Genomic DNA, 14488 nt, shown 5'->3' with positions numbered 1-14488 from the left:
GCTAAGTTACCCTTTAGTATTTTGTCTTCTTGTTTAGGTAACTCTCTATGTCTTACTTGTATCCCTAAAGCGTTGTAGTGCATGATTTCAAATTCCAACCCTCTCCCTTACCACCAATATGAATTAATTTATTTCCTTTCTGTCTGCTACCCTGGAAACTTCTCAAGATGTATCTATTGTTTCTGTTTTTCCATTGGAGTCATTGCTTTTCTAAACTTAAAAATAGAAAATACTGATCAGTATTTACAGTAATATGAAATATGTGTATATTGAAACTAGGCCATGTACAGGGTAAAGATCCTGGTATTTGAGCAGTATCACGGAGGAAGAAAACAGATTTGTCTGACATATAAAGTAGGAGAAGGGACACCCAAACAGCAGCAACAAGAACAATGAAGACAAAAGCACCACAATGCTCAAATAAACAGATACTGAAAGTAAGTTAGGATCAGAAGCGGAGCATTTGGAATATGAACAGGTGCTGCTCTGGGATGCTGGTGAGACAGGTAGACGCCTAGACGACTGGTCATGGCATAAGCCAGAGACACTAAAGAACTACAATAGTCACATATGGTATCAGAATAATGAGACATAACCAGAATAAGGTGGCTTAGGAAAAGAAAGACCAAAGAGTAGAAGCAAAAGATAAACATAGAGTCATAAAGGCCAGAGGAGGTTTCAAGACTGAATGTGGCGAGTAGCTAGCAAATTTCAGAGAGGTCCCATGGATTTATAATTATTCAATTCCTGGTGGCTTCAATAGAAACTTATTTTCAGTAGAGTTGTGAGAATGGACATCCAATTTCACTGAAGGAAATGGCAAAATAATCCCCAAAGCATATAAATGTTAATAATGTCAAGTTTATTATCTGGCAGCTGTTTTCAAATAAGCAGGAATTAGGTAATGGAAACCAAAAGAGTTGGGAAAAAACAGTATAGTAATTTGTGGATGAGTATACCTCTCTCTCTTCATATATATAGATATAGATAGATATAGAGAAATTCTACACCTCTGTAGATCTCTCTCTCTATCTATATAGATATAGATACAGATATAGGTATAGATACTATATATGTAGCATATACATAGTATACAGTATATAGTATATATAGAGTATATATAGGGGATGAGTATATCTCTCATATATATAGAGAAAGAGAGTGTATATATGCCTGTGTGTGTTTGCATAACAGAATTGTGATTATGTTGACAGAAAATTAGTTAAACAATAGCAATATTAAAAATAAAATATCTCTTACTGCAGAAAATTGAAATTTTCATGCTGTCCTTATTTCAAATTGTTCAGTGATAATACAAGAGAGTGAAGGCAGATTATGGATTAAAAACCACAAGGAAGAAATCATTTCTTTCAATTTTGAAAAATGGGAAAAATTAGGCCTTCAGCATAAGACAATAGGAGAACACAATGATCTGAAAACCCAACATCTAGAGCAAACACTGTGGCTATCCAGATTAGGACAATATAGCACTCCCCACGGCCCAGTCAGTCCTAAGCTTCGATGAAACCTAACAATTGCTCCTTATCATTTGTTTGAAACATCCTTCATACATCCATAAGAAGTCAGTACCTTATGGAGTCCTATGTAAAACATTGGCACTGAGGGTGAACAAATGCTTAGGTATGTTTTTATATTTTCTACAACTAGAAAAACATTTCATTCATTTGTCTAATTTTATATGTTTGAATACTCTTTTTGAACAGTTAATTATCCTTTATGTTTTCCTTTAAACTCATACTCTAAAATCATTTTTTGATGCCAAATCATCTGTATAGAAGCAGAACAAATTAAAATAGTGGATAGCCAGATGGAGAGAAAGGGTATCTAACAGAAAAAAATGAGAGACCTAATGGTCATAAAGATATATTGTACTGTTCTTTTCTTTCTTTCCTATGGCATGGTGACATTATTACAGTATAAGCCAGTTCAAAAGATGTGGGAATTTTATATTATATGAAATTGGAAGTGGGGGTGTTCCAAAGTTAGAAACCACAAGGTTCTTCCAGGTCCCCCATGAAGATATAGGATTCCAAGCACTTGGGCCATTCCCTGACATTCTTTTCAGGCACTTTATCAGGGAGCTAGACTGGAAGATGAGCAGCTGAGATATGAACTGGAATCCATACACAATACTTGAGTTGCAGCCAGCCAGTGGCTTTATCTGCTCCTCTATAATGTCTGTCCCAAAGAGACCATTAAATTAATTAAAATAAATTTTTTTAATTATATAAGATCTTGAAAATGTTATTTTCCTTTCCTTAAAAGTAAGAGAGATTATATTCTTTTGTCAAGAGTTTCTTTGTAGAGTTATAACAGCTATTGAGACATACTTCTCATTAATTTTAGGTCTAAGAATCATACTGAGGTCCCCCGCCCTGGTCCTGTGCACTTGGGGAAAGAACAAGTGGATGGGAGTCTATCTGTTTCTCCCTCTGTCTATCAACTAAATTGTGGAAGAATTTAAAGTTCACAGGTTTGTGATGGATATTTCACATGAAAATGAAAACTTCATTTTCAAATTTAATACATACATTGTTAAATAGTGACTTTAAGGATCAGTCTTATTAGTCAGTTTTTCTTGGAGTACTTTAACCATTTTCTCAGTTAAATTTCATTTTATAAAAAGGTTTGGGAATATATGCTCTCTTTCTGTGTCCCGATATTTAAAAGCAAGAGTCTAATTTTTTTTATTAGAAGGTCCATGGGTGAAGAAGCAATTAGCAAAAAGATTAAACAAAAAAGAACTTGAAAATTCTAAATGCAGAAACCTGATACTAGTTTTAGAGCTTCTCAATCCGGAAGAGTAAATTCAGTATCAAGCACGGAGGAAGAACAGAGCTTATCTATATACAATTAGTCTGATATAACAGAAGGACTTGGATGAATAGTGACCTGAAAAGCTGTTTCTTGATTATTTATCAGTTGTAACAGCATCTAATTAGTTACTGCATTCAAACTGATATATTTCTAAAATGCCCACCAAAATGGAGTAAGAGCCATAGTAATAAAGGGGTAAATATTTCAACCTACAGAACTATCAAAACTGCAATTATTTTATCTGATCTAGTTACAGCAATGGCTTGACATCCTCATATTATAAGTTTTAAATTTCATTTTATAAATTTAATAAATGATAATAACAGGACCCCCCCAAAAAAGCCTAGTCTGTTCTAATCAAAGAAAGACAATGATGGGAGTTTTGACATTTTCGTTTTTGTTGTGATTAAAAAATAAATGCAGAAAGGTTAGCATTGAGGTACCTATGTTGAGGTACAGCATAGATCACTTGCAAGGTCAGCATCCTATAGAGAAATGCCAGTTTGAATCCTAGCTATTCTGCTTAAATTTTGCTTCCTGGTAACAGGTTTGGGAATGCAGAAGATAACCCAAGTACTAAGGCCCCAAGTGACTTAAGCGGGAGAATCAGAAGGAGTTGGTTCTGCGTTTGGCCTGGTCCGGACCCTATAAAATGTAGCCATTTGGGAGGCACATTATAACACCTATATTGTTAAGTGCCTCATGCTAGAAATGTGTGTGGGAGCTGGAGGAGGAGGAGGGTCTGAAATACAACAACATGCAGCTGAGCTGTGAAACAGAATTCCAATCTTCAGATGTGTACATTGTTTAATGGGTTATTTGACTCTCCTTTCTATACAAAATGAAAAATGTTTTATCTCAAAAACATATGGATATATCATGTAAGCTTTTATGCTAATAATATTTAGATCAGCTGTAATGCTGAAAAGAATGAATACTCTTTTTCCTTCATGAAATGTAACAAAAGATCCAAAAAAATGGATGTTAGGTACATAAAGGCAATATATAGAGAGAACACACATTATACAGCTGTGTCAGGTAGTTAACACAAATATTGTCATATGTTTAGATATTTAGTTGGCGATTGTTGATTACCAAAATTTTGTATGTGTTTAAAAATATCACTACAGGGCTTGGCATGATGGCTCAGTGGCTCAGTTCTCCCCTGTTTTGCACAGGGACCCTATAAGAGTACTGGTTCATGTTCTGGCTGTTCCACTTCCCATCCAGCTCCCTGCTTGTGGCCTGGGAAAGAAGTCGAGGATGGCCCAAGGCCTTGGGACTCTGCAATGTGCAGGAGACCTAGAAGAAGCTCCTGGTTCCTGGCTCAGGATCAGCTCAGTTCTATCCGTGGTAACCACTGGGGGAGTGAACCAGCAGACAGATCTTTCTCTCTGTATCTTGTTCTGTCTGTAAATCTGCCCTTCCGCTAAAAACAAATAAGTCTTTAAAAATCATTACAAAATATTCTTATTGGTCTAGAAAACTGGTGTACTGTTAAAGGTAGATTTCAAAATTGTTTAATTCATGTTCACCACCAAGTCACACTTAAAAGATACCTTTATGGTATGTTTTGATAAAGAATTGATTCTAAAATGACACTTTAAACATTGCATTCTGAAAAGGTAAGTATATATAAGGAAAGTAGTTAATGAAAGTGCTTCTCTTGTAATTTGTTTTGATTTTATTTTTTGTTTTCATTCTCATATCCCCTCTATTTCTATGATGTAGGGTGGTCAAAAGATTGCTAGAACAGAAGACCAGAAAAGAGATTTGTGACACAACCAGGTTTTTTTAAACTACTCTGTCTCCTCAGATATAACTGACAACGGGTAATAATTCTATCTCTTTTCATATGTTACAAGATAATAAAAAACTATAATATTAAAGAGGCAGGAAATAAAAATGTAAAAGTTAATAGCTAATTCATTCTCCATGGAAGTTTCAGTACTTGGCCTTTTTGAAGAGAGCCTGCCAATAGTAACAAATTATATGACAATTTTGTGCTGTAGACTGTTCTCTTGGGACCAAGTTGAAGTTGAAGACTTGCTTCTTAAACTATGTGAATCCAAAGACCCCAGGTCAGATACTGATTGGCTATATAATCCTGAAAGAAACCTACTAAATGTCCAGAGGAAATAATAGTACTCAGCAGCATCTTAGTTGCCAGAAATACAGCTGTTACTTTTCTAAAAAGTACTATAATCTAAAAATTTGCTTATAGCTATGCACATGCAATCAGTTATAGATGTTCACATCACGGTCTGGCTTTACCCACCCTTTTATATACAAGCCCTAGCTTTTCTCTCAAATCGTACATGGCTCATTCAATCAATCCCTCTTATAAAAACTAAATGATTTCTCAGAGAAGGAAAAGGAGAATTTAATGAACTGAGGGTAACTCAAGGAGTGATACATGTCATTTACTGATGAGTAAATGAATAAGCATAAACCTAGGAAGAAATTCCTTTGAAGTCCAGTATCTGAATCAGATGTAGATGAAAGATTTACCCATGACTGCAGATGCCCCAAGATCAAACAGTTTATTTGAACTAGTTGTTGCAAGTTGGACAAGATGTTTCATTTTCCAGACCTACTTTCTTTGGTCTCTTAAAAGAGGGGACCCAGGAAGATTAACATAAAGACCCCACGCTATTCTGACATATTTCAATAGCAGGCCCTGCGTCAGTAAGAGTTCCTACTGTTAAATTTTCTCCATATAAGGATTTAAATTATGTGGAAGACAATTAAAGCAATAAATTTCGTGTAAAATTTATGAAATCTATATCCAAAACATGTATCTGTAAGTTTGTTTTACTGAGAGACCTCTTCAACTCTTGTAGAAGTTTGCCATACATAAGTGGCAGGTGACGAAAAGAAGTAAAAACTGGTCATTGAAACTATTATATGATATTATATGATATGGTGAGGAAATAAGACCTAGAGTGATGCAGCAAATGATCACATGAAGTAGTAGTACATACTCGCAAATTTAACAAGTTTTTCCTAGATGTCTCACCAATATTCTCTAGCGCCATAAACAGCAGCTTTCTTCCTCCAATATTACCCAAGTACAAAATGCAAATTTCTCCCTTTACCCTCACTATGTGCATTTGCATTTTCATACTTGAAGTATTATCTTGGGTCTCTGGCTATACTTTGACCTCCTCCACCAACACAAACTGTTCATAATCTACTATTTTTCACAAAGTGCTAATAATAAAGAAAACTTCAAAACTAATATATATCCATTTACCTAAGCCAGAAGAAGAAGTGTATCAGTGATGGAAAAGTAAATTTGTGAAATTCAGAGTAGTAGAGAGATGATCTTTTTTGGTGAAGAATAAAAGAAGGCTTCTGGGTCAAGTGCAGTGGCCCAGCAACTAATGTCCTCCACTTGCATGCGCTGGGGTCCCATATGGGCACCGTTTCTAAGCCTGACACACCCCACTTCCTATCCAGCAACCTGCTTGTGGCCTGGGAAAGCAGCCGAGGACGGCTCAACACCTTGGGACCTGCACTCTCCTGGGAGAATCAAAAGAAGCTCTCAGCTCCTGGTTTCAGATCGGCACAGCTCTGGCTGGTGCAGCCACTTGGGGAGTGAATCCTCAGAAGGAAGCTCTTTGTCTCTGTTTCTCCTCCTCTGTGTATATCAGCCCTTCCAATAAAATAGATAAATCTCTAAAAAATAGAAGACTTCCGAATTTCCACAACATAACAATGTGCCAAATGTCGCTTACTATGCGTTAAAAAAGAACTTTTTTTTAGCAATTTACTTATTTATTTTTATTTGAAAAATCTTTTCCATCCCTGGATCACTCCCAGATGCCCACAATGGCGAAAGCTGAGCTGATCCAAAGTCAGGAGCTTCTTTTCAGTTCTCCCATGCGGGTTCAGAGGCGCAAGGGCTTGAACCATCCACCATTGTTTTCACAGGTTGTAAGCAGGGAGCTGGATTGGAAGCAACACAGCCGGGACACACACTGGGACCTGCTTGGGATGTTAACCCCACAGGTGGAGGGTTATTCTCTTCCTCATCAGCCCCTAAAGAGAATTTTAAGATGAATATTTCTAGTATAGAAATCAGACCATCAAAGATGCTCATATCAAGAAGAAAAGACTGAACTGGCTGACTGGGTCCGATTATGGAGATTTTGAATGCTTGTGGGGAAAACCATGGATTTTACCCTGTGGACAACAGAGATTCATGAGGTTTATAAACATCAAAGAGAAATGAAATAAATTCTTCTTCAGAAAGATTTATCTCATGGTGATAAATATTTTGGCTGAGGGCAAAAGCCATTATAAAAACAAAATCATTTTGGAGTCTATTACCATTGCTCAGAGTTCAGAGAATGGGCTTTAAGGGACTGATCTGAAAGAGAGTTGAAGGAATGCATTGAAAGAAATTCAGAATAAAAAAAAAGGAATGAAAGAAAAAGAAGGAAGTTAATTTTAAAAAGTAAAAGATCAAAGATTTTGAAAAATTTGAATAAAGAAAGATAGTTTGGAATCATAAGTGGCCATCTATGATGGCAACTATATGGGTACCATTTCGATTCCTGACTGATTTGCTGCTGATAGAACTCAGCTACCTGATGATGCTCCTGGGAAAAGGGCATCAGATGGCCTAACTCCTTGAGCATCTGCAGGGGTTCCTGGTTCCTGGATTTGGCCTTGCCCAACCTTAGTCTTTGTGGCCTTTTGAGGAGAGAATCAGTGGATGGAAGATCTCTCTTCCTCCTTCTCTCTGTGTGTATCTGTATAACTCTGCTTTGCAAATAAGATAAGCAAATCTTTTTTAAAAATACAGACTGATTTGAATCATAGGAATGAATGTCCAAAGTTAGGATACATCGAATTAAATTGTAAGTATAATATTCAGTAGCAATAAAGGTACTATGACTCATCCTACATAACTATCAAGGTATGGAACATTTTATGTGTATGTTATGTAAATACCAAATGTGTGTGTGTGTGTGTGTGTGTGTGTATGTGTGTGCAACAGAGGGAGGGAGATGCATTTTATCATCATTCTTGGGTCCCTGTATATCTTGTGACGTGTATAACTGTCTAGGGACAATGCATTATGTATGATAAGCTTTTCAGAGACACTCACATTTTCTAAACACTCCAAATATATAAAGACACATGACCCAAGAATACAAACACACACACACAAGCCCTGGCAAGTGGAGATTAAATGGCTGCTATTTCTGCCATGACCTCGTCATCTCAAAACACAAGTAAGCAGTCACACAGTTTGTATCCAATATACATAAGGATAAAATCTGTCTGCTTATGATACTGGGACATTAGAGTTGATCTAAGCAATAAATGGTTTGGGATAATTCAATATTTATTAACTTGAATATTTTTCACTCTTTTTCTTATAAGCCTGCTTTTTACATCAATAGACTGTCAATTAAATATGTGTATATCAAACCTAATTTTAAAAATTAAGACATATTTCTTCAATACGCAAATATGATTTAACATGATTTTGGATTAGTCGAAATTATCTTGTTACTCTCAACAAGTAAGGTAATCAAAAATTAAAATCCTAATAATATTAGTCACAATATATGATCATTTAATAAATAAATAAATAACTAGAAATACTTATTTTAGTGTGCTTACATACACTTGATTATCCATTATAGAAAGAACATAAAAATCTATTATATAAATGATGAGATGAATATTTTTTGCACAATATATGTGTAAATTTTAAATTAAATTTAAAGCATTTATATTTTAGGCTTATTCACAATATACAAACTGCTATATGTCATCACTAAAGGAAAATATACATGTATTCACTTATTTCTGTAACATTTATTTTTCCTTTAGAAAAAGTTTGCATTTACTTGAGAGACAGAGAAAATGAAATTTCATCTGCATCCATCTTTTATTCCTCAAACACCTATAACAGCTGGACCTGGGCCATTCAGATGGCAGGAGCCGGGCATTTAATCCAGAGTCCTAGAAGTGAGTGGAAAGAACTCATCTGCGTGAGTGTTCACCTGCTGCTCCCCAAGGCGCACATTAGCAAGAAGCTGGAATTGGGAATGGAGTGAGAGCAAGCACACCCAAGCGAAAGGCAGGCATGATGGCATCTAAGCTACCTACTTTAAAGCCTGACCCTGTTTATCCTTTTAAAATTATGTTAAAATGAAATACAGAGGTGCATTTATACTAATCATGTAATTATACTGTGTATAGTTCTGTATACAGTCTTGTGTTTCCAAACATTTTTCATAATTTGGGTTTTGAATTTTACATTTATATCTTGCTGATCTTCAGGAAGATTCATAAAATTATGGATATTTTACAAGTGTGCTTTAATGAATCTAACAATAAGCCTTTGCGTGTATCTACCAGTAGGTGGAGCAGACAACATAATTTATTACCCAAGAACAAGGGCAATGAAATGAAAGTCAGTTTATTTGGAATAAAACAAATCTATAAATGAGATTTTCTTCAAAGAAAATATATCCTGTGCATGTTAGATTTAGTTTGACTGGTTACTGAATCAAAATAAATAACCTTATTAAGCAATCAATCTTTGCAGAAAGATAAATTAAATTTAGAAATGGGAGCAATGTTTGCATTTTACCTATTCAAATCAACTAATATTAGCTTTCTTTTCATAAAACTTTTACAGGGACAAAGACTTTTTGATGTGTTCATTTAATAAGGGTGCTAAACCCAATCCTGTATTACAGGTGATGGGGCGCATAACAAATAGTATATTCTGGGAAATATAATTGACTAATCCTATTATGTCTGCAGCAACAAATTAACCTTATTACTACTAGTAAATGGTGATTGATTATTTATGCAAATAAGTTACCGTGTTCAGCTTTCCGACTGAAATAAACATATACAAAAGGTACTTTAATATGACTTGAACTTTTTAATTAATAAAACCCTGAGGGGTCTATTAATTCACTCATTGCAATATTAGTTATTTACTTGTGTAATTTCTGTTAGTCTAACATGTTTGCTTGAATACAGATGAGATAGTTAATACCAGTTTAAAAAATCTGGAACCATTTAAAAATATGTACTGGATTTATACTAAAAATATGCTTGAAGTTGACTATAGAGAGCTGTTATCAGCATATGAATACATCAACATATCAGCATAATTAGTTAAAATTGTTCATTAAATAATACATGGATTCATTATTATACATATCTGAATTCATAAAGATAATCTTGGCTTATAATATCTTCACTCTTTATATCAATATTTGTCTGAATTTAGTTCTATTTCTACTCACCTATTGTATTTCTAACCACCTAAATTATTTCAGGTATATAAAAATATGATAAAACAGTAATATTCTACACACCATATTAGTAATAGACCCAACTGATCAAAATTGCTAATAAAAATCATGTTTCTTTACTAAGATTGCAACTAAATTTACATTGTTTAAAAAAGATCTATCAAACTTTTACTATTTTGATAAATTCTTTTAAGAAATGGGTCTATATTGGGCCCGCCATGGTACCCTCACGGCTAATGTCCTCACCTAGAGTATGCCAGGATCCCACATGGGTGCCGGTTCTAATCCTGGTGGCCCTGCTTCCCATTCAACTTCCTGCTTATGGCCTAGGAAAACAGTCAAGGAATCCCAGTGGTGAATGCAATGTGAAGACTTTAGCCAACAGGCTATCACACTGGCCCTGGGGTCCTATTCTTTACCACTAAGACTTCATGTGCACAGCTGAAGACATTGAATATGTGACTCTGTTTATGTTTGAATGTCCACGAGAAAAATAAATTCAGAAGTTGCAAGTTTTCTGGCTAGAGTTCAAGCAATAGAAAACAGCTCAATCTCAGGGCCCAGCACGGTAGCCTAGTGGCTAAGGTCCTCGCCTTGAACACACCAGAATACCTATGGGAACAGGTTCTAATCCTGGCAGCTCCACTTCCCATCCAGCTCCCTGTTTGTGACCTGGGAAGGCAGTCCAGGACGACGCAAAGCCTTGGGACCCTATACCCATGTGGGACACCTGGAGGAAGTTCCTGGCTCCTGGCTTCAGATCAGCACAGCACTGGCCATTGCATCGTATGGGAGATCTTTCTCTCTGTCTCTCCTCTTCTCTGTATATCTGACTTTGCAATAAAAAAAATAATAAATCTTAAAAAATATAGCTTAGATTAGATACCACATGTTTGCCTTAATTTAAGATGAAATGATGTCAATCTGAAAAAGAGTACCTGTAAATTGTAATATTATTTCAACCTTAAACAGCCTGTATCACATGCAATAAGATATTGTGATGTAATTAATGAACCAAAAATCAATGGCAGTAAGACTGCTTACGAGCTACATCCCAGAATTGTAAAGCCTAATACAGTTTTAGAACCCTATGTTATTCCGTAATGGGGAAGGAGAGCAAAGAAATCTTCCATCTCCTTAGAATGTGTGAAGAAGACATTAATTATACCTATCAATAATATAATGGGTAACAGACTCGAATCAGCACTAGACATTAGCAAAACCATAAAGACATACAGGGGAATCAAGAGCAATCCTGACAACCTCTTAATAGGAGGTCATATGCACAGAACAGAGGGGAGGGACCCCAGAGTGGAGCAGGAGGACAAAAGGAGGCTTGTATCCCAACCCTGGAGACTCCAGGATCCTCACCAAGGACTATCAGTATGGGCACCAAGACAACATCCTAACTGCCAAGAAGACCACGGGGAATTGGAATGCCTTTGGAAGCCGAGAACTCTGAGGAACAACAACATGGGATGGAAGATGCCCAGATCCTCCCTCACAGGATCTCATGTCATCAGAACAATAGGCAGGAGCCCTGAGTAGACTTCAGCAACAGAATAACAGCAAACTTCCTTCAGGACTCGGGAGAGGAGCTTTCTCTGGTCCTTACTCAGCTCCAACTTTGGATCCCCACCCTCTCTTGCAATGACCATCAGGGTTGCTCTGGAGTCCCTGTGCCAAAAAAAAAAATTAGAGTAGACAGAGAACAATAAGAAAAGCTTAGAACCAGACAGGAAACGGTCAGCTTGGACTCACATATACCTTACTAGGTAGGACACAAAGATAAGTTATCCCTCACCAAGGTTTTGAAGATTTCTCTGCACACCCCTCCTAAAACAGTTCTGCACCTCAACTGTTGACATATGCCTGGTTAGAGTAAGCCAGTTTATACTATCCTAAAATCTGCCAACTTCAGCAAAAATTATGCTTCAACACAATAAACTGCTAAATACTAAAATGAAAATAGACATGAGACAGCTGAATAGTACCCTATAGCCATTGTAAGGTGTATAGCAGCCGGTTGTGTATAAACTAAAATTGAAATGTCAATGAAGTACTCACAGGGTGTGGTTAAGAACTTGCATTCTCTCACATATTGGTCACTCAGTACCATTTTAATTAACTCCATAATATTGTAAATCGTTGTTGATGTTATGTTGTGCCTTTTAATTGATTGGGATCATATTCTGCCAGCTCTGCCTCCAGACCAGAGATGATCTCCCAAGAAAGCATTGAATTTATCTGGACAATAAGATGCTGGTCTCTATGCTGATATATGCTTGCAATGAAAGAATTTTGACTGGATTTGAACTGTAATATTGCAACAAGGTGGAGGAATCCACCATGTGGGGAGGGCATGGGGAAGGGTTGGGTGAATCTCAGAGCCTATGAAACTGTGTCATAAAATGAAATGTAATTAATTTAAAAAAAAAGAAATCACAAAAAATAAAAAATATATAGCTTAATCCCTAAATTGATTATTTAATTTTTTTCTGAGACTATTCTATAGGCAACACATCTGCTTAGAATTTTTGAGAAAATTCATATTATTGATATATTAGCAAATATACAAAAATGTATTGCTATGTATTTCAAATTCCATAATTCCACATTTAGCTTTCTATATGAATACAAAATTGCAGAAGCAAATTAAAAGCTTTACCCAAAAACTTGTATCAAAATTTAGAAAGGGTGGAATCACCGTTTTAATCTCAACATCAGCACTATTAAAGAAACACATGCAAGCACCTCTGCTTAATAACTTGCCAGTTCGTGATCAATTCCCAACACTATAACAAGCCACTCGGAATGAGTTTTGAGAGTGAGGTTATGCCCTTGGTGTTGTGCTATCACCGTAGCGGATCGCAGTGCTGACTGGGACCTTTCTCCCAGCCTTGGAGAGGCGCCTTCTATGAAGCTGCTGTCACGCTGCCCGCCTGCACTACACAGAAGCACGAAATTGAACTCGAAGTAGTGTCTTTGTGATATCTTTTCAGCAAGTCATGTCCCATTCAGCCTGCTAGTTTATCTCTGTCAGACTCGAGGCCCAAGTGGCTTACGGGAGCTGTCAGGGACAGGTGGACCCACCTGCTCTGTGCTGAGGAGGTAATGCATCTTTCGAGCTTGGTAATCTCTTTTCTTCTCTTCTCTTTCCACGTTAGCCTTCTTCTCCTCTCTCTCTTGCATCTCTGCAAACTCCTCCAGTGTCTCCCTACATCAAAACCGTCTGCAATTACTTATGGTGCCATCTATTACCATTTTAATTCATTCAAAACTCATAATCAAGTTTTTTGAGGGGCTGCCATCACCCTCCATCAAAATTAGCAGTATAATTACATTTTTACCTGTAATACTTATAATGTGAGTTTTTAATGAATATTTTTAAAGCAAATATTAATACCTTAATAAATCCTGAAACAAATTTGAAGTCTGATTTGCTACATCATCAATTTCTTTGGCTGAAGATGAGCTATTTTGGATATTGTTGCATATCTCAAAAAGAGCATGAGAATTATTAACGTCTTACCCATTTTGGTTGTTTTTCACAAATCTCTAATCAGCTATTTCGTATACTAATTAATTGCCTAATTTTAAAAGCATGAGTAGTTTTATAATCATGCCTAATTTATTGTAAGCTTATGTAAGTTAAAAAGTGAATAACATCAGAACAATACCAGCCTATGCTGCATTTGCAAAGCTGACATCTGTCATCGCATATAAACAACTGGAATACAGAGACTAGGCAAATCTATATATCTTACAAATATGGCAAAAATCAACTTATCATCAGCTACATAATTTTAAAAATGTAATCCAAAAACTCACTTTGCAATCTACTATGTGGAAAACATCTGCTAAACAACAAATTACACTATCAACATACATATATGTATACACTACTATATCTTTTCGTTCCAAAGGACAAATTTAACTTTTCAAAGGCTAAATACTAACTTAGTGTCTAGTTCTATAAGTATAGCTTCAGGTAAATCATCTGAGCATTTTCCTGAAATATTTGAGGGCAAGAAAGCAAAGAAATATTCCACAAAAAAAAAAGATTGTTTTTTCCACTTCAATGTATAAAAATATTTTCACTGCAACTTTCTGTTGCAGGCTAGTTACACAATACTTCATACAAGGTTACTTATGAAACACACTGACGTTTAAAAATCACCACGCTTTGCTATTGCAGCAGAGCAATTTTTTTCAGCCTAAGATTAAATTGCAAAATAAATGAATTACTTGGAGTGGCATGGCCCCCATTTTGCCACCCTTCTCTTGAAAATTGCTTATTAATATGAAAAAAAGCAGTCAGAAAATAGCCTGTTTTACTTTCTGCATGGCAT

The 14488-nt window shown here is 35.9% G+C and overlaps 1 protein-coding gene across 1 annotated transcript in view; it reads right to left on the bottom strand.

The window, feature by feature from the left end:
• Positions 1-14488, bottom strand: part of SPATA17 (spermatogenesis associated 17) — a 151045-nt gene that overhangs the window by 76741 nt on the left and 59816 nt on the right. Inside the window, exon 6 of the mRNA XM_040985313.1 lies at positions 13230-13353. Within this exon, the coding sequence (XP_040841247.1) occupies positions 13230-13353 (124 nt within the window). The remainder of the gene's footprint in view (positions 1-13229; positions 13354-14488) is intronic.

This window comes from Ochotona curzoniae, unplaced genomic scaffold, assembly GCF_017591425.1.
Source record: "Ochotona curzoniae isolate NIBS_2020 unplaced genomic scaffold, NIBS_Ocur_1.0 contig_430, whole genome shotgun sequence".
Lineage (NCBI taxonomy): Eukaryota > Metazoa > Chordata > Mammalia > Lagomorpha > Ochotonidae > Ochotona > Ochotona curzoniae.
The sequence above is the reverse complement of the archived record's forward strand: the minus strand, read 5'-3'. Positions and strand labels throughout refer to the sequence as shown.